This window comes from Rhineura floridana, chromosome 5 (assembly GCF_030035675.1).
Source record: "Rhineura floridana isolate rRhiFlo1 chromosome 5, rRhiFlo1.hap2, whole genome shotgun sequence".
NCBI lineage: Eukaryota > Metazoa > Chordata > Lepidosauria > Squamata > Rhineuridae > Rhineura > Rhineura floridana.
The window spans coordinates 80,807,593-80,828,313 of NC_084484.1; the positions used below are offsets into that span (position 1 = coordinate 80,807,593).

The following is a 20,721-nucleotide window of genomic DNA, read 5'->3' on the forward strand; positions in this document are numbered from 1 at the left end:
AACCTGCTTGAAGGTTCATCACCACCCTCTCAAGCAAATTTTAAGGGCATGGGGGGCTGCAGGGAAGAGGAATAAGTTATGTTGCACAAACAGAAGTCTGCTCAATTAGAATGACAGCATTGGATGCAGCCCTTAGGTTTTGTGGTTTTTTTCCAGAGTGAAGGGATAAAAATTTAGGCAGAAAATGTTTGTAAGCCATGGCATCACTGTGTCTTGGCCTCTAGCGTTACAATGGCTGGGGAGTTAGCCCTAATTGTGGCAGGCCTGTAACTCGTGTTTTTTACTTGTGTATCTCCCCCCCCCATGTGTTTAACATAACTTCTTTTAAATGTTAAATAATTATGGTACTTATAAAATGTAGTCATGCTTGACAACTTACAACTGGGGAATTTATAAACAATTTGCAACAAAATTTCCATCAACACAAGAGCATGGTACAGTGATGTCTAAAATGCCCAATTATCACAGTAATTATATTGACGGGCTAAGCTTGCATTTATTTTTTGAAAAATAACCTCTCATAAGAAAACCAGCATCACGAACATTTGGAAGACTATGGCCTTTAACAAATCTATTCTAAACGTTTCCCATATTTATAACGCTATATATCGATCTTTCTGGCTGATGAAGGAAAGAAAAACGTTCGTTTTAGGCCAAAGCCATATATTGTTATGGGGGGGGAAGGGGGGCATAGGAGAAGTTAAGATACCTCTTACGTTCGCTTTTAATAAAGTAGTAACCAATTTAACTTCGGGGATCGAGGGAGGTAAAAAGAAATTCGGGAGGTGGGGGTGCCCAGGGCAGTGCCTGTGGGGAAGCCACCCCAAAATGTTGGGGATTTTCCAGGCCTAAAAACTCTCCGTTCCCCGGCGCCAAGTTGAGCAAGTCTGTGCCCGGAGCGGAATTTTACCGCCGAGATGGAACGGAGGCGGCGGCAGAAGCTCCAGCGGGAGGGGCTGGCAGGGACCCGCCGCCCTTCCATTTCATCCTCCCGTTTCTGGCCCGGCTCCTTCTCCGCCATCAGCTCGGCCCGGCTAGTGGCCTAAGGAGCAGGCGGTTCAGGCAGCAGCAGAGCCGGCTTCTCCCTTCCGCATTTCCCTGGGTCTCTCTCGGGCAGTGACGTGACGTGCTGACGGCGGCCCGGCCCGGGGAGCTTGGCCGCTTCCACTCATCGCCGAGCTCGGCCCCTCCCTCCCCTCCGCTCCCGCCCGCCCCGCCGCAGCGACACTACCACCGAGATCGGCCCAGCTACGCGCAGAAAGGCCGCCCAGAGCCCTTCGCCGCCCCGCCCGGTAAGCAGCACGGGACAGGCCCGAACTAGGCCCTTGCCACGCGCGGAACCAGGCCTCGGCGCCCGCCGCGGTACAGGCCCTGAGAAGGCCGCAGCTAGGCCGCGACAGGGTTCCCTCTTGCAGGACTGGGCCGTAAGGCCCTACTCAGGGGCCTGAGGAGCTGCAGCTCAGGTTCCAGAAGGAGAAGAGGTAGAGAGCTGTTGAGAGGTGCACGGGGAGTAATGCCGAGGCGTGGGCTTAGGGGACAGCGGGGCCCGGTCCGAGTCGGAGGAAGAGCGTCTGGAAGGAGACAAGATGGCGGCGGCAAAGGAGGCTGGGGGAAGAGTGCCGGCCGCCATCTTGAATTAATCGCTTCTGGCCCCAGACAGTCCCTATTACGGGCAGGGCAGGGCGGAGACGGCGCCAGTGGGGGAGGCTCGCCCCTCCCCTCCTTTCCTATGTTGTGCCCAGTTGTCCTGCTTAGCTGCTCATGGGCCCTGCACGCTCCAGTCCCGCAACCTTCGTCCTCACCGTTGTAGCGGGTGACTCGCTGAGAGGCTCTGGACTGTTTAGTTCGTTGTCTTCCGGTCCTCAGCAGTTAAACGATGTCCCGTCTCAGCGGGGAAAGAGCGAGCTACACAACCGCCCCCCCCTACACACACGGCCTTGTGCCAGTTAGTGCCGCGGGACTCTTCAACTGGAAAAGAATAAATAATGCTTCATAAAACTGAATAGATGTCTGTCAGTGACTGGCCATGCTGGGGAAGATAATGGTCTGGACCAATTGGCTTCATTACGAAAGGCTGGGTGATTGCTTGACATCTCTCACGGGGTATTAACCCTTTCGCAGGATCGAGGTGACACACCGCTAGAAACTGAACTCAAAATCCTATCATAAGTAGGCTTAATACTTTTTTGTAGTCTTGACCTCTAGCACACATAATTAAAGAGAAAAAGAGAACTTTCTCTGGGTAATCCACAGTGCAGCCTCTGGGATCTTCCTTTACATATCAGGATGTCAGAAAGTGCCCTGAGATCCGGGGGTAGTTGTAGGCTACCCCGTAGTTTTTGTATTTCTTATGGTAAAGTGTGCAGTACACAAGTTGAATCACTGTAAAACAGAAAGCTCACAATGGAAATCAATAGATCAACTTTGTCTGAAGCAATAAAAAGCAGTTGGTAAACCTCTGAAAAGCTAATCACATAGATAACACCTTTCCGTTTTAGAGGCAGTGGAAAAGGAATACTAATGTTGTACAACTTGCTTTAGAAGAAAAAAACCCAAATTACTGAAGGCTCCTATAAACTGTATTTGACACAATCAGGCAGGGAGATGTGATTTTGAATATATGTTCACACAGGAGCAAATTTCTTACTTTTACTTTTTGTGGTGTGAGTAGAAGTAGGAAAAGTTGTTCATAAAAATACATCCTGGATACTGTGGCAATAGATGTTAACATTTTCTGGTCTCAACAGCAGTTCAGCAACTGCAGCAAAACAAAAGCTGCCCAGAGCCTTTATCTAAGATTATATTTGATAAGATCTTTATTTAAGATGTTCAAATGTATGTTGTAGAGTTGTTTTGTTATGTTCTGTTCATCATGACTAGGAATGGGGTTGAAAAATACAGTTCTTGTTTACTTTTTGCACTTCAGCATACCAGTATTTAGAATTTTCATTATGAAGAGATCAGCGATGTATTGAAAAAGCAACTTATTGCTCATGAGTAGGAAGAAGTTTCTGAAATGTTAAAGAGGGAGATGATGCTACTCAGCAACCTTTCATACCATTTGCCTTGGTAGTTTTCTATCCCTCCTGCCTGAATTGGAGACACAGTATTACAGCGGCTCTGGTTATTCATGAGTGGTCGCAGAAGGTAGCGCTGGGTGATTTCTGCTTTGCCTCATGGCCTTGGCATGCAAAGTGCCTCAGGGTTCCATTTTATCTCTTCAGCCTCTAGAAGCCATTAGTAACCAACTGCACGGGTTACCACTATGTTTCTGGGCCCAATTCAAAGTGCTATGTTTACCTTTAAAGCCCTAAACTGTTTGGGACTAGGTTAGCTTAAGGATTGCCTTTACCCATATGGTCCTGCCTATGCCCAAAGACAGGGGTACGGAACTCAGACCCTCCAGATATTGCTGGACTACAATTTCCATCATCCCTGACTATTGACCATGTTTGCTGGGGCTGATGGGAACTGTAGTCCTACAACATCTGGAGGGCCAGAGGTTCCTCACCCATGCCCTAAGATCTGCTTCAGAAGTCCTGCTTGTGTATCTGCAGATAAGATCAGCTAGGCTGGTGAACACAACAGACAAGGCCTTCTGGGTGGTAGCCCCTCAGCTCCAGTGCAGTTGGCCTCAGTAGGGGGGCTTTTAAAGGAGCTTTGAAAATGTCTTCAATGCTGTCTTTTTCTAAAAGTGCAAATGAGCAGCTTTCTTAGACAAAATGAACACTCCTAATATAGCCCAGACCATGGTCTGAAGGCACATGAGGCCACCACCTTGCTGAAACTGAGCAGGTCTGGGTCTGGTCAGTGCCTAGATGGAAGATTGCCTGGGAACCACATGTATGCCGCCTTGGGTTCCTTGATGAAAGAAAGGTGGGGTATAAATGTAAGAAACAAATAAACTCTTTCATATAGCTGTGCATCATTCCTCTTTATGTACATTGCTTTCTGAGGGCAATATAAACATTTTAATGAACGAATAAATACAGTGAGATAGGAGTGTCTTGCCCTGGCACTACTGTACTTTACTGCTCCCACTGGCTATAGCAAGTAGCGATCTGTATCCACCCTTTGAGTAGCAGTACCTGCTTTGCAATAGTGGGGGCAAGTCCTGAGAAGATTATCCTTTTCATGACCATATGTTTACCCTCATTAGGATTTTTTGACCCATGATAACTCACTGAGTTCAATATGCATGCCACATGGATATGAAAGACTAATTTAAAGTGTCTTTGTTTTGATTTTATAGACTTTTCTGACTGATGAGAGTTAAAGGCCATGGATGAAGATGGACTTGAGCTACAGCCACATGACCCACATGCATTTTTTGATCCTACGGGTATGCTAGGAAGTAACGTGTAATCTAAAATTGATTTCTCTAAATGCATTATTGTTTTAAGTATCCCCCCCAAAGTGTAAATACAGTCTGTTATTTGAGAAGTATGTTGATGCTAAAACATATCACAGTCACCATTGAAAATGCACTATACAGTGGCTTTTAAGTATTTCCATACTAACATTGTTATTTATCATTTCTCTAATGTAAGACAAAAATAATGATCATTTTCTTTAGATACCAAGTGTGAACCCTATCCTGTATGTTCATAGTAATGCAAGTTGTGTAGGAAAGCAAGTTACAAGAATGCTAGGGAAGACCAAGATAGCTGAAAGCTGTGTTAGCACTTCCTGGCCTTCACACAACTAGTCTGCTTTAGGTTTTCCATTCCTTTTCTCACCTTCTTTCCCCTAACCTTCCACAAAGTCCTACCCATCTGATACTTTCCTCAGTCAATTCTAGGCCATTTCTAACCTGCTCCTAAACAACATGATTGTGAAGGAAGAGTAAGGACAGCAGGAGCTAGCAAGAAGCATGTAAACCTTTTAACCATATGGTATACGTCACATGTGGAATGAGCCAAGAACTTGAGTCTGATGTTTGAGGAGAGAAGGGTACAGGCAACCAGGTTTTAATTTTAATTTTATCCAGTGTGCTAAACAAATTTGGAACCGCCATGCAATCATTAATAGGTCTCACTGATTTTCATGAAATTTTAAAACTATATTGGTACATTAATTTTGGATATTTCTATGTATTTCAGGAACTGATGGAACACATTTGAATGGAAATGAAATTGTAGTTGAAATACAAGAAACAGTGTATGTATCAGATGTGGAGGATTCTGATATAACAGTTCATAACTTTGTTCCTGATGATCCAGATTCTGTAGTAATCCAAGATGTCATTGAGGACATTGTTATAGAAGATGTTCAGTGTCCAGATATCATAGAAGATACAGATATATCTCAAACTGTTATTATACCTGAACCAGTGCTGGACACTGATGTCACTGAAGAAGTGTCTTTAGCACATTGCACTGTTCCAGAAGATGTTTTATCCTCTGAGATCGCAGCTTCATCAGTGTCGATACCTGAACATGTACTCACAAGTGAGTCAATGCACGTACCTGATGTTGGACAATTGGAACATGTAGTTCATGATCATAATAATGTCGTAGAAGCAGAAATTGTCACAAGTTCTCTGGGAGAAGATGTAGTTTCAGAAGTGTTGGTAGCAGACTGTGCCTCTGAAGCTGTAATTGATGCCAGTGGAATACCTGTGGAACATGCCGATGACAAGGACAACTGTGAAGACTACCTTATGATTTCCTGTAAGTGTCTGGGTAAAGTATTTCAAAAGCTACACATTTATTTGAAGATTCCTTAATCCAGAGTACTTCCACTGATTCCGTTTTAATCCCTTGGATTTCTATAGTGCTAATCTAAGCTAAGTACACTTGTACTAATTTAAGAAGTTGTTGGTAGAGAGAGAGAGAGGGAAGAGAAGATTGCAACCATCGTAGTATTGGGAAAACTGCATTTTTTATCATGGTTGTGAGCCTTGATTTTTTACTCTTTTTCTGTCAAGACAAGAGGGAGCAGAAGCAGGACAGGCAGTGGATGCCAGTTAGCAAGAGAAAGAGAACAGGGTAGGAGTGGCAATGAAGGGCAAGGCTGAACTATTCACATACATGTGTTTCTAATGTTTTAATTATTCCTAATGTTTTTTGTCTCTCTGTTAGAATTACATTTTAGTTTGAAAAATAAATTCCTAAAGTCATCAGTACCAGTAATGTACATGAGGAGAGCTGTGGTCCAGTTCTCATTCAATGTCATAAGCCAATGACTTACTGTGCCATCAGATAATGGTTTGTGATGGCTGCTGCAACATGAGCTGACTCTGCATATTATGTCAGCACAGCACTATACCTTTTGCACTACTATACTGACAAACGATAATCATTAATGGCTGCCCATTCTAGTTTTGATGTACAAAGCCCTATGCAGCTTGGGACCAGAATACCTGAAAGATCATCTTATCCCTTATATATCCAGTCAATCTCTGCACTGTACAGGTGAGGGCTTTCTGCACAACATAGGAAGCAGACCTTTAGTGTTGTATCACTGACACTTTGGAATTCCCTCCTCTTAAATACTAGACAAACACCATCTCTGTTATCTTTTTGGTGCCTACTGAAGACCTTCCTCTTTCATCAAGCCTTTTAAGTAGAGAACTTACGAAGTCTGTGTTGAAAGTGCTTTTTAAGATGTCTTTAAAGTTTTTTTTAAAAAGATGTTTTAAAGTCTTTTGTTTTTAAGATATTTTAGAGTGCTTTTAGTGTTTTTGTTTGCCGCACTGGGCTCCTTCTGGGAGGAATGGCAAGATACACATTTAATAAATAATAATAAAATATGACACAACAGTAATGCACAAAGATGTTGAAAGATATAGAACTGGGCAGAGAAAGCATGTGGTGGGAATTGTTGACAAGTGCTTGGGGAGAACTCCCTCATAATTGTCAAGCCAATTTAAAAAGCATGATTCACGTATGTCACTGCAGCACTGTGTAGTGAACATTTTAGGAATAATATTTTATAACAGGATTGCAGCAGACTAGGAACATAGGATGCATGGGCTTTTTTTACATCCCAGGCACAGGATTTCACCTTGACCTCATTAGCACAAACAATTTGGTACATTAGCATAGCTATGCATATGTATAGGACGGTCTGATGCTACACAGCTATTTCCTCTTAGGAACAGATAGATCCCTCCTCTGTATTCTCATATGTCAATGTTCTAAATTCTTATTCCATTCTAAAAATATGTACTTGTTCTCTTGAAGCAAAATATAAATCCACGCCCTTTATAATTTGATGAGAATGCCTATACTAGAAATCTATGCTAAGTGAAAGTTTTCCTATTACTTCATACTTTGCTTTAAGCTTCCCAAACAAGCTCTACCAGTTGTTATGCCATGAGGTTGATGCCTAATTTGGTTTGGCTTAACCTAGTCCAGTCTATAGCAATTTATCAAGGAAAATGAAAACATGCTTTTAAATTCAAATTTCCACTTTTTACATGATTCATGTATTATTTAAATGTGCCATATGACAATATGTGGAAGCAGTGTTTTACGACTGAGACAGTAGTTCTCAAACTCACAGTGACTTCATCCCATTCCCAGTACAAGTATTGGCAAAAATCAAAGATGTAGCAAGCAGGGTGGAATGGAAATTCATGAGACAAGCTATATGAGCTTGCCTCACGTGGAATGCCACTTCAGTTGTGGCACAAACAGGTGTGCACCACCCCAGATAACACTTCTAGATAGGATTGGATGTGTGTCTTCAGTATTTCAACTATCTGTTGGTATAGCATGATTTGTAACAAATGTATTTTTGCTATATACAATCACCCCGTTTTCCTCAAGATACTTCCAGATGAATTGTTTTGCAATTTGCTATTATCTTTCCAAGTATTGGAGATAGTCTCTAACCAGTCTATAACTCACTCTGTCTTCTCTTGGAGTCATAAGAAATCAAGACCTAGAAAGACAAACTTGTTTCCATTTATAGATTACCATGGCTGGATTGGGACAATTGGCTTTACATTTGCTCTTTTCCAGTTTTTGGGGTAAGCAAGTGCTATGATTGCTAATTATTCCAGATACCCCTGCCTCCCTCACATAGGTGTTTATGTTTCGATAAAAACTTTCCTTTCTAGAGAGCTCAAATACTCATATTAAGGTTTGTTGAGGACCTGTATCCAGATCTTTTCAATGGAAGAGAAACCTCATAACATTGTGTCTTTGTGGAGCACAAATAACTTTTTAGTACTTACTAACTCAGGTTTAGGCAACAGGCTGTCGAATCATGTCTCACCTCCCAGCATCCTGTCATGCATGTGAATTTGCCAATATATGAAACCATCACCGACTTGGCCAAATGGTGGATGAGAGAGAATGATTTGTGTACATGCATATTTTTTGGATCATTTCTGACATTTCTTGGAATATACATGCATATTACTTGGGCAATATCTGATTCATTCAGTGTCCCCTTCAGAATGAAATACACTGAATCTGTACATTGGTGAGCAAAAGCAAACTACAAAGAAACTCACATTTTATTTTTAGTATAGCTTTTGTGTTACTTCAGTAGTTGGGACCCTCTGGTCTGCAGGTATCATTAGGCCTGCCAGCCTCCCATTTTGGCTCACAAGACCATTTCGGATAAGCCATGCCCACCTGCCCTACTCTTGACATATATGACGTCCAGTGTTGGACAGACTGAGCTGAAAAGGACTTTGCAGGCACTACCGATCAGTTGATTGGTGGAGCCTGCAAAGCCCTGTGCAAAGTGCAAGTGCCGACAATCAGCTGCTTGTTGTGTCTTGCAAAATGCAGTGTATAGCACTTCACAACCCTTTGACGATCCTGTGTTGGTCAGGACTTGCAAAGGATTCTATGCACAGGATTCTATAAAACTCCACAATCAACTGGTTGTCAGGATATACAAAGCCCCGTGCATAGCACTCTGTAAAGTGCAGGTGATCAGCTGGTCTTGTGAAGCCCGATGTACCTGATTGTGAGCCAGCCAAGGATCACAGTCCAGTACGGCTATACATAGGGCTTCACAGGCTCTGACTATTAGCTGATTGTCAGGTCTTGAGGAGTGTTCTGAACTAGACTGATGAGCTGATTGTTGGCCTGCATGGTTTGATTCCAACCATGCAGGCACAAATGGGTCACCCAATGTCAGTCATTGTCAGGTGGGTGGTCAATCAGGTGATTGACAGGTTAGACCTGGCCTGCCAGAGGTGTGAAGATCCACCCCACCAGCCTAAACCAGTCCCCAACCTATGTGTTGCTTTCTTCAATCCTTCCCAACCCTTCTCTTGCTAGTTTTATGGACTTAGAATAATAATAAACATTTCTTCCACTGTCATTTATTACTAGTTTTATTGTAATTTTAAAAAATAGTTCTAAAATTAAAATGATAACCTTCTGTTTTACTGCGATCTGTTTATGTTGGATTGATCATTTTAATGTTTTTCGCTTTAGTGGATGATGCTGTCAAGACAGAAACTGATGATTCTATTGACATTAGTAGAAAAATTGCTTCAGAAAGCGATCCTTGTAAAATGGATGGCATTTGCCCAGAAGTCATCAAGGTCTATATTTTCAAAGCTGATCCTGGGGAAGATGATTTAGGTAAGGCATTTAAAAAAAAAATCTTAATCTAGGAGGTCTCAGGACAAAAGCTGTGCTCCGTCACAAGTCACAGTTACCAAACTAGAAACAAACAAACAAAAAGCTATGGAGAATGTGGCAACTGTGACTGGCAGTATTAGAATGAGGAAGTTAAGATTCAGGCCTACTATCCCTTGTTCTTCTCAAAGCTTCTCTCCAGGAAATTAGTTGCTGATTTGGGCTTCTTTCAGATATTGTGTGGGGAATGTATGGATTTTAAATATTTGTGTAGACTATTTTCTATTTCTTATATTTAAGCCATAATTTAGTAGAAACAAGTTCTTACAACATACTTTGGCTAACTTCTTTTACTCAGGAGGCACAGTAGACATTGTGGAAAGTGAATCTGAAAATGACAACGGAGACACATTAATTAATCAAAATAGCAGTGTTCGCATTCCAAGGGAAAAAATGGTTTATATGACAGTAAATGATTCTCAGCATGAAGATGAAGATTTAAGTAAGTATGTGACCTTTATTTTGGGTTAGGGATTTCTTTAAGGTGATATAAAATTTGTATTATATATTGTTTCTTCCTCTCTTAGATGTTGCAGAAATTGCTGATGAAGTCTATATGGAAGTGATTGTAGGAGAGGAAGATGCAGCTGCCGCTCACGAACAGCAAATTGATGACAATGATATTAAAAGCTTTATGCCAATAGCTTGGGCAGCAGCTTATGGTATGTTATAAATGAAAATTTTCTATAAGATTAGAGTTGGTAGCTTGGTTACTTATATAAAAGTCATTCGAAAGCAAGAATATGGATTGTGAAGTTCCAGAAAGATAGCATCTATGAATATAATACATTTGTTTGGAAAAAATATTTTTCTAATTTAATAGGATTCCTCTAAAACATTGAAGGAAGTATTTTACAAGTGCGTGCTTCCATCTGAAAATTGCATATTGAAGAGATTGATATTGGATCTTCTGTTTTGGGGGAAATAATGTAGTCTTTCATGGGTGGTGCTTGATATTTTGTATCAGAATTTATGTAATAGATTACATAGATATAATTTTCATCCTGCTCTGAAGAAACTATGTCAACTGTCTCATGTATGTTGCTTTAAAATTGAATTGAAGATTAAAAGAGAAAATAAGCAGCTGTGGAACGCTGTTAATCCCTTTCCTTTCTAGTCTTCCTCAACAAAAGCATATAAATGATGTAACCTTAAAGACAAGAAGCTGAAGCAGGAATTTTGCCAAGTACAAAGAAGTAAATTCTGGCTCTTAGATGGTGTTACGTTTTATACAACGCTTTCAGCCAGGATAATGAAAAAACTGAAATAATACCTTCCAATAATTTAGAATTTTGCCACAATAATCAGACTTTGTTTTCTCCCCCCTGAACCTCTGACTCACCCTGAATAGCATGGGAGCCACTTCCTGTGGTGTGTTCTCATGCCACTAGGACAGGGATGAGGAACCTATGGCATGCTGTTCAAGTCCCATCAGCCCCAGCCAGTATGGTCAATCTAGAAAGATGGGAGTTGAAATCCCAACATTATTTAAGAGGACTACAGGTTCCTTATCCCTTCTTTAGGGAGTATGACTATTGCAAGGATGTGAGTAGTAACTGATTGTGTAGGTGTTTTCCACCCAATTGTTTTCCTCCCTCCCAGCAGACTGGCAGTCAAATGCACAATGGTTGCCTGTCCACATGGTTGCAGTATTCACATTCACCAGCCAGTGGTGTTGGATCACACCACATGAAATTGGTTCCCACTCCCATTTTGTGCAAATAAGCAGCCACATGATGGCTGCTGGGTGATGAGCTGTTTATGTCTAACACTTGCCATTTGCATCATACTTTTTCATCTTTCCACTAAATTGTTGGTTTGTGATGGTCTGGTGAAATGAGCCGTAGATATGTGCAGTAAGCAGCAGTTTTTAAATTGTTTTTTAAAAATTTTGTATATTTGTTTTTAATGTTTTTAATTGTTGTAAACCGCCCAGAGAGCTTTGGCTATGGGGCGGTATACAAATGTAATAAATAATAACAATAATAATACTGTACTGAACAGCATTCGAAGGTTTGGATTTGTACATGAATCTGACCTAATTCAGTCATTAAGAAGGCTATAAAAATGAGTAGAGTAGCTGTTTCCTAACTTTCAAACTTATTTTTTTAATAATCATGGCTAGAGACTTTATTTTGAATGTTTCTTGGAGTGCTGATGCTATGTAACTTTTAATCCTCCGTTACATTAGGTAACAATACTGATGCAGTTGAAAACCGAAATGGAACTGCAAGTGCCCTCTTGCACATAGATGAGTCTGCTGCTCTCGGAAGACTTGCAAAACAAAAACCAAAGAAAAGGAGGAGACTGGAATCCAGGCAGTACCAAACCGGTAAAATACTCAGCTATTCTAGTGACTGGGGTGATTGCTAGTCAAGAGCAGAGCTTGGAAAAGTTACTTTTTTTGAACTACAACTCCCATCAGCCCAATCCAGTGGCCATGCTGGCTGGGGCTGATTGGAGTTGTAGTTCAAAAAAGTAACTTTTCAAGCTCTGGCAAGAGAAAGAGAATGGAAACATATTTCCTGTGAGGAGTTTAAAATTCTGTGAGAAATTCATATTTCCTGTGAGAAATTCATACTTTCCGTGAGGAATTTAAAAAACTAGAAATTCATATTTCCTGTGAGGAATTTATATTTCCTCTGAAGAATTTAAAAAGTTTAAGAACAGTCATGTAGATGTATTCATTTTGTGGTTTTGTGCTTTATTTGAGATGTAAGCTCACATATTTTGTTTTATGTTTTCTGCAACATTTGAAATACTTATTACATAGTTTTGAAAATAACGGGTTCTTCACAATTTAGAATGGTTAACAGAAAGAAAAAATGAGGGACTTAAAAGGTTTTGGCAGAAAATTACTAATATACTAATAGCAAACTAAGTCTCCAAGTACCATTTGTTAAATATCCCAAACAGCACATGAGAGGGAGGTATCAGCAGGTTTTGGACAACCCCAAGGTTTGAAGAAGTACAAAAAAAATCTTTAGGAAAAAATACCTGAGCGGGTCAGAACCAAAAACAACCCAGTGTGGATTGAGCATACTTTGTGGCCATGGAATGCTAGCTGACCTTTTGCAGTGAAGAGGGGGGTAGAATGGAGTATCCTGAAGACCCCGTGGCTGGCTGGCTGGAACCCTGAACGGAAGTACTCAACACTGCAAAATTGTGTTGCAGGTCTCACTTTGTTGCAGGTCTCATTCTTAATTATAGTGGGAGATGATATATGATTGAATATGTAGATATGCTCTATACTGCTTCAGTGCAGAGTATATTTTCCTAAATATTATTTTTGGTCAATTTCTGTGCAATTTTGTGGTGAGGGGTTTAGACCAAAACTTTAGAAATTTCTATAATAAACTTAAGGTTCTGAATTACATCAACTAATAAATTACTTATAATCCTCAGGGTTTGGTTCAATCATTTTGAAGAGGGGTTGACACAAGTGGCCATGTCTCTAGAAACACACAAGTTGCTAGTAACCAAAATGTAAAGTAAATAAAGCTGCACTGGGACAGGGCACTTTGACTTATTGAAGGAAAGCAGAAATTCAAGGAAACCCTATGCAACACATTCTACAAAGTCCTATTGGTGTACCATCCACACAGCTTTTTTAGGGACAGAGAATGGGAATAGTTGTAACTCCAGTTAATACCAGTCACCATAGAAATAAACGCATGCATGTACATGCATAGTTACCCCTCACCCGCATTATTTAGTAAATAAGATGCCTGGTATAAAATAATGATATTTATTTATTTAATGCACAAAATGTTTACGTAAGATTATTGCAACAATAAGTATTGCTATTTTAAAAAATAACAAGTCAGTGTAATACTTTCAAGAGAAATAGCTATGAGTATGTGTATTTAAAAAATTCACAGTGTCTCCATCCCATAAAGTTTGGTAATGTATACAAACAATAAGATTGCTGTATTCTGATTACAACAGTTAGTTTTTTGCAGAGGTTTGGCTATTTTAGCAAGAGGTACAGCTTAAGTATCAAACAATGTGTGGACTTAGGAATTTAGGACAGACATAAGAACAAGGTTTAGGAAACTTGAAAAATACTATGCAGGTCACTAAACCTGCCAAACATTTTCTTAAAACAGTGGTATTTTTAATAACCTAGAAGCCGTTTGGTAGCTTATGCAAGGAAGTGGAAGCAACTGTAGCCCGAAACAATCTGTTAAACACATAGGCAATTTACCCGGCTGCTCTTTTCCTCTGACTTCATGAATAAGAAAAGGTAATAATCAGCATGCCACTGGCAGTTACTCCATTGATTATTGATAGACAATAAGACCAAGGGAAGCTAGAGAAAATAAGCCCTTAGATACATTATATTCTTGCAGCTAAGGGTAGTAACTGATGCATAAAATATGAGAGGATATATGAATCTGTTCTGCTCACATTGCAAGCATAGGCTTGTTGTAGCAGCAACGAGCACTATCTTCCTGGCAGCCCCCGCAGTTATGTAATGTGCTTGAAATGGTTGATGAGGAGGGGACAGGACAATTCTGCCCTTTGTTGGCATAGCTTCAATGATGGAAGCATTTCATCAAACTTCATGTATTCTATGTATACTCTGACTTGTGTGTCATATTTGTTTTGATTGCCCAATGTTTATATATCATTCCTTTCTCATGCTCTCTGTTTGAAACTATTATTTTGGATTGTATTTAATATTTGTCTGATACATTTCCAGTAGTTTGTTCACTATTTGAGCACTGTACAATGCAACAGAGAGCAAATGGGTACCTTCGGTTTTAAAATTAGAAATTCCTGTCCTACTGATCTCTTTTTGGAAATGATTACCATTAAACATGACAAATGTGATTCATCTCTTGAAAAGACTCCTATTATTGCAAGACACCTTTCAGAGGATGTAGGTTCTGCAGTTAGTGACATGTCAAAGTATTACTTTCTACAGGTTTAATTTGTCTAATTAAGGGATATGTTAGCACTTGCCATTGCTACCAAATGCTAAAGTGTTGCAAGTCCTCCCGTTTGTGTTGAATGATTTTGATTCAGTTCTATAAGGATATAGCTGACACATCATTGTGCCTAGTTTAACATAAATAATTGATTTGGACTTAATTAGCGATCCAACCAATGTTGACAATATTCAAATTTTATTGATTTCAGTGTGAGGAATTTGGACTGCAATCCTTTACCCACTTACCTGGGAGTATGCTTCATTAAACTCAGTGGGTTGTATCCGATGCTAGTCATATTTAGAGTAAATCCAATGAAATGAATAGGCATGTCTTACTTATGTCTATTAATTTGAATGGGTCTCCCCTGACTAGAAGTTAGTTGGATGCAACCCAGTGGGACTTACTTCTTTATAGACATGTATAGGACTGTACTGATGGGCATATGCTTAACTCTGTCACTAAAATTATTAAGATTCTGAAGTGTATAACTTTATCTGGATTTTATCCATAGCTGTTAATATGCACATTAGTATATTGCCTTTGCATTTAATAGATGACATTTTCATGATCTGGTTTTTGCTTTTATTCTGCAGCAATAATAATTGGGCCTGATGGCCATCCTTTGACAGTCTACCCATGTATGATTTGTGGAAAGAAGTTTAAATCCAGAGGCTTCTTAAAAAGGCACATGAAAAACCATCCAGAGCACCTACTTGCTAAGAAAAAATATCGATGCACTGATTGCGATTACACTACAAATAAAAAGTTAAGTTTGCATAACCATCTAGAGAGCCACAAACTTACTACCAAGACCGAGAAGCTCATTGAATGTGACGAATGTGGAAAAAGTTTCTCTCATGCAGGAGCTTTATTTACACACAAGATGGTGCACAGGGACAAGGCAGCAAACAAAATGCACAAGTGCAAATTCTGCGAGTATGAGACAGCAGAGCAGGGATTACTGAATCGTCACCTTCTGGCTGTGCACAGCAAGAACTTTCCCCACATTTGTGTGGAATGTGGCAAAGGATTTCGGCATCCATCAGAGCTCAAGAAACACATGCGAATCCACACTGGTGAAAAGCCCTACCAGTGCCAATATTGTGAGTATAGATCAGCCGACTCTTCCAACTTGAAAACTCACGTAAAGACTAGACACAGTAAGGAAATGCCTTTCAAGTGTGACATTTGTTTTCAAATATTTTCAGATACCAAAGAGCTGCAACAGCACATCCTTATGCATCAAGAAAGTAAAACACACCAGTGTCTACACTGTGACCACAAAAGTTCAAACTCGAGCGATTTAAAACGACACATAATTTCCGTTCACACAAAGGACTACCCACATAAGTGTGACATGTGTGATAAAGGCTTTCACAGGCCATCAGAACTGAAAAAACATGTTGCAGTGCACAAAGGCAAAAAATTGCACCAGTGTAGACATTGTGACTTTAAGATTGCAGATCCGTTTGTTCTAAGTCGCCATATTCTCTCTGTTCACACAAAGGATCTTCCGTTCAGGTGCAAGAGATGCAAGAAGGGGTTCAAGCTGCAAATGGAACTCAAAAAACACATGAAAACACACAGTGGTAGAAAAGTTTATCAGTGTGAGTACTGTGAGTATAGCACTACAGATGCCTCAGGTTTCAAACGGCATGTTATTTCCATTCATACAAAAGACTACCCCCATCGTTGTGAGTTCTGCAAGAAAGGCTTCCGAAGGCCTTCAGAGAAAAACCAACACATCATGCGGCATCATAAAGACATTGGGCTGCCATGAGGACTCTTTGTGATGTGGATTTGGGAAGGGTTGTGTAAAAGATACTCTTTCTAGGCAGTCATTGTATTTTAAAGCAGATCACACAAGCAAAATAGTGTGCATTTGATTTAGTGCTGTATACAGATAGGATTATTGCTTCTAGTTGACTTTTATACATTATGTTCATTAGTGTGTTCTGAATTCTCTTCCGTTTAATAAATGAGGAAGGATAGCAACAATAAAGTTGCATTTAATAAAGTAAACTCTGTCTCAAACTGAATTTTTCAAACATTAGTTCTCTGAAATATTTACCTTACTGACAGGGTTCATTTTCAGTGACCATGTTGACAGTTTTGTCATGGGTTAAAGAGAATTTTTAATTTGCTCTTAATAAAGAAGTCATAAAGAGATCTGTATAAAATAACCTGGGGGAAATTAATGTCAAATGATAGCATTGTACCATTGGACCCTCTTAATTGTTTCATTTGGTATTTAAAGAACTTGTGACACAATCTTCATTTGAGTAGTTACTCAGTACTATTCTCCGTTAATTGGGGTTCTTTTTACATAGTGTTTAATTCTTCCGTAGTAAGAAATACATTGGTTGCTGGGAGCATTTATTTTCAGTAAGTGTAAGTTTAAAACTTGAGGCACTTGTTCATATTAACTATCTGCTTCTCTGCCTTTTGGTTCTGTATTACAAATGCATTTGTGTTTTTAAACTTATTGCTGACTCATAGTATATATAGATTTGTTTCAGTTGTTGACAGGATCAATTGACTGTTGTTAAGTTTACACCAAATTAAAATCAATTTTATTACAAGACTCTATGAAGTATTTGGTCCAATCACATTTTTTAACTATCTAGCAGCAGTCTTGGACAACTTTTCAAAGAGTATACACAGTATATAGAGAGAACATCACATGAAGTAATAAAGATCAAAAGCAGACGCCATTTTTATGAAGCACTTGTTTTCTTGCAACCTTTTATACATTTTCTCTGTTGTTCTTTTAGGAATACAAAATGATATCCAATGTTTCCTCTCACTGATGGAAATTCGTCACCAGAACGAGGGAGAGAGGCAATTTTCAGTTATTCCTCCTCCCTCTTGTATTCCCTCCAAAAGCTGATGTGGAGGGTTCCCAAACCCTCCAGAGCAGATTTTGATGGAGCGCAGAGGGCTGCTGTCCTCCATTCTGCTGATAGATGCCCTTCATCAGCAGAGGAAGGAAAGTTAGTTATCACAGTTTTTCTTAATTGAATAATTTCAGTAATGAGAAAGTAGTGGTCCCTCAAATCAGTGGTTTATTTAGTAATTTTGTAGAATTTATCCAGCTTTTCCTATGTTTATACCCTTGTGGATAGATGTTGCAATGACCACCTGTACTCTGAAACCTATTGCTAACGCAAAGGCTGCCAGAATTTTGCTTCATGGCAAACGTGTACTCTGAATTTGCAAAGTTTGGTAAAAACAAAAAACAAAGCATGCTGTTAGGGATGCTGTCTTAGTGTACATATACCATGTTTGTAACTTTAAAAGAGAAAAGAGCTATGGCAACCTGTTGTGTTTGGCTTGTTTGCGTCTTCATCCCTCTGGCCTGTGCTGGTCCCCGAAGTACACTGGTCAAATGTACTGAGGTGAGATGCAAGTTCCAAATGAACCTTTTTGCCCCATGCTTCCCCAGTCTCCTATTACCTTTCATCCAAAACATGGTATCCCAATGAATTCCTATGGTATGTGGCCACAAAATATAATGCCTGTACATTCCTTCAGATTTCCCAATATTCCTGGGTTGATTGGTTTTGCTTAGTAGAAGACAAGAATTACTATTGTGCTCACCTAAAACATCTTGTTTATAGAAACATAAGGCTGTCAGTTTTACATGGAGCTATGTTTGTTTCTGTCTTTTCATTGTGTGTGAACTGTTGCATGTTCACAAAACCCCTGGAATAGTTAATGGGAATCCATGGTACTCAAGCACGCTCATGAGCTCTGGCCCAGTCCAACAGTTCCAGGATGCACATGGCTACGGCCATTCCTTCATATTTTAGTAAATTCAAGCAGCTATTGTGGAGTTGTATGGAATTCTATAAAGATTTTGGATTGTGATTATTTTATTGCTGGATTACAGCCTTAAAGTCTGGTCCTAAAAGCACTTGTACTCACTGCTGAAAATGTTTTTGCGATCTAGCAGATACCCTATAAAATGTAGGTGTCTCATCTTTCATTGAAGTCTTGCCCAAATTTCCAAATAATTTACACACAAATTATTTTCAAGTCTATTAAAAACCAATCAGACTTCAAATTCCCAGTCTGCTACTGAAAAGTATTACCCATATTGAAATACGTTCTTGAACAATTACTCAAATTAAGAAAGCAAAAACTTGACCCACTTCCTGTTTCTCGAACATGATCTGAAATCAACATTTGTTTTAAAGCATAATTTTTGAAACTTCAACAAGCAATTACGAGTTTAGTGAAGTGGATTTTGTACAATGTGTCTGTAAAAAGAGCAAATTAAAACTAGTTGTTAATATAATGATATTAGTTACAGGCTAGTTTTATTTGATTAGCAAATGCTATAAAATTGATGTTTCTGTTCCATGTTTTAAATGGTATATTAAAAAACACACACCAAGAACATAATATAAATAATTGTTCTGTAAAAATGCTTGTTAAATACTCTATGTCCCTCGCTCTGTACACTTTGTAAAAATGAAAAACGAAACAAATTACATAGACTCATATATAGGGTTGTGTGACACTGTAATGTGTTCTTGATGATAATGTGAAAAAAATAAAAATGAGACTATTTTCTTGTTAATGAATATTCATTTGATAAGTTACTGTTTCACTAAAAATTTACACTGTTTCATCTTATAGTAAATTTACTAGCTCAGCAACATATTTCCCTGGATCACTCAGAGATGCCAGGGATGAAACCTGAAATATTATTCAGAGGAACTGTGTAGTATACTATATGATGAAGCTGTTGTTGACTCCATAATAAACCCTGCTGTCAAGGTCCCGTCAGAGGACTCCTCCGATGAGGACGACTCGGGAGTAACAGCAGCAGACCCAGGAGCAGCAGACCCAGAAGGAGACACGGAGGAGCCTCCTGAGAATCCAGCTCCTTCTGCCCCTCAGCTGCAGAGCACCCCAGATACAGCAGAGGCCCTGCAGCCAGACACAGGCAGTGAACAGGATACTCCCCCCTCACCTGCAGAACGTAGACAGCAGAAGGTCAGGCAGAAGAGAGGCAGGCCTGTCTCCTTAAGGCCCAAACGCTGAGGGCTCACACCTGCTGTCAAACCTGCTCCTTATAAGGCACCCCTTGCCTTCAGCTTGTTGCTGACTGCAACGTCAGGCGTGGCTTCGTGTTTACCTAGTTTCCCTGCAGCAACTCTTGGACTGACCCCTTGGCTATTGATCCCGGACCTCTACTGACCTCGCTTCTGGACTTCGGACTTGGAAAGTAAGCTTCAGACAGGCCTGGCCCTTATCAGGTTCCCTCCTCATTTGCCTTGCAGATTTACAACCAGACTGCCGGCTAAGGACTTTCCTCCCCTGCTAACGACCCAGGCATTTCCAGCCCCACCGGCACTGCTGTCTCAGGGCAGAGCTGACACCTGCTAGGATTCCACCACTTTTTTCTCCTCTGCATAGTGAGTTTTATTTTGTGATTTCTGTGTAACTGCAAATGGTTCACAATATGGTACCGAGTACAGAAATCTACTAAGAATCTCCATTTTCATTTTTTAAAGTGAGTTTAATGCTTAAGATGACAGCCAGCATGGCATAGTGGTTTGAATGTTGGACTATGACCTGGGAGACCAGGATTCGAATCCCCACACAGCAATGAAGCTCACTGGGTGACCTTGGTCCAGTCACTGCCTCTCATCAGCGGAAGGCAATGGTAAACCACCTCTGAATACCTCATAGGGTTGCCATTAGTCGGAATCAACTTGAAGGCAGTCCATTTCATTTTTTAATGCTTAAGATAAGCTTAAAAGTGCATGGTCAATGCTCAGTGAAGTCTCCTAAGTCACAGAACAAAATTGCCATTGTCTACAGAATGGACCCTTATTTAAATTGTTGTGCCATTACATAGCTTTGAAGAACTCTTAGGTTTACAAAATCAAATAAAAGTGCAATTAAAATATCCATAAAATATTATAAACTACCAGCCTTGAACCAGAAATTGCTCAGATATTCTAAGAAACCAAAAAAAAAGTGCAGCTTTGAAATTGGCAATTTTGAAATGTTCAGTCCCCCATCTTCATTCAAAATGGCATCCAATTGTATCAAAGCAGAGACAAAATCTTGCTCTTTGATCCCAGGAACCATCATGAAAATTTGCTTATAATATCTTAAGAGGTGTCCAAATGCACATAGAACAAACAACCTTC

General features: G+C 40.0%; 1 protein-coding gene across 5 annotated transcripts; it reads left to right on the forward strand.

Annotated features, from left to right (window-relative positions):
• Window positions 1-878: 878 nt before the first annotated feature.
• On the forward strand, window positions 879-19,114 carry ZFX (zinc finger protein X-linked). 5 transcript variants are annotated; one of them, XM_061627333.1, is made up of 9 exons: window positions 879-1,292; window positions 4,253-4,342; window positions 5,103-5,672; window positions 9,408-9,557; window positions 9,913-10,056; window positions 10,142-10,276; window positions 11,806-11,946; window positions 15,145-15,654; window positions 15,760-19,114. In XM_061627333.1, exons 2-9 carry the CDS (start codon window positions 4,282-4,284, stop codon window positions 16,329-16,331), a joined length of 2,283 nt encoding a protein of 760 aa, XP_061483317.1. In that variant the 5' UTR covers window positions 879-1,292; window positions 4,253-4,281; the 3' UTR covers window positions 16,332-19,114. The 5 variants fall into 5 exon arrangements, with proteins under 5 accessions (XP_061483317.1, XP_061483312.1, XP_061483315.1 ...); XM_061627328.1 differs by having other exon boundaries at window positions 886-1,292; window positions 15,145-19,114; XM_061627331.1 differs by lacking the exon at window positions 879-1,292 and adding an exon at window positions 1,305-2,169 and having other exon boundaries at window positions 15,145-19,114.
• Window positions 19,115-20,721: the final 1,607 nt, after the last annotated feature.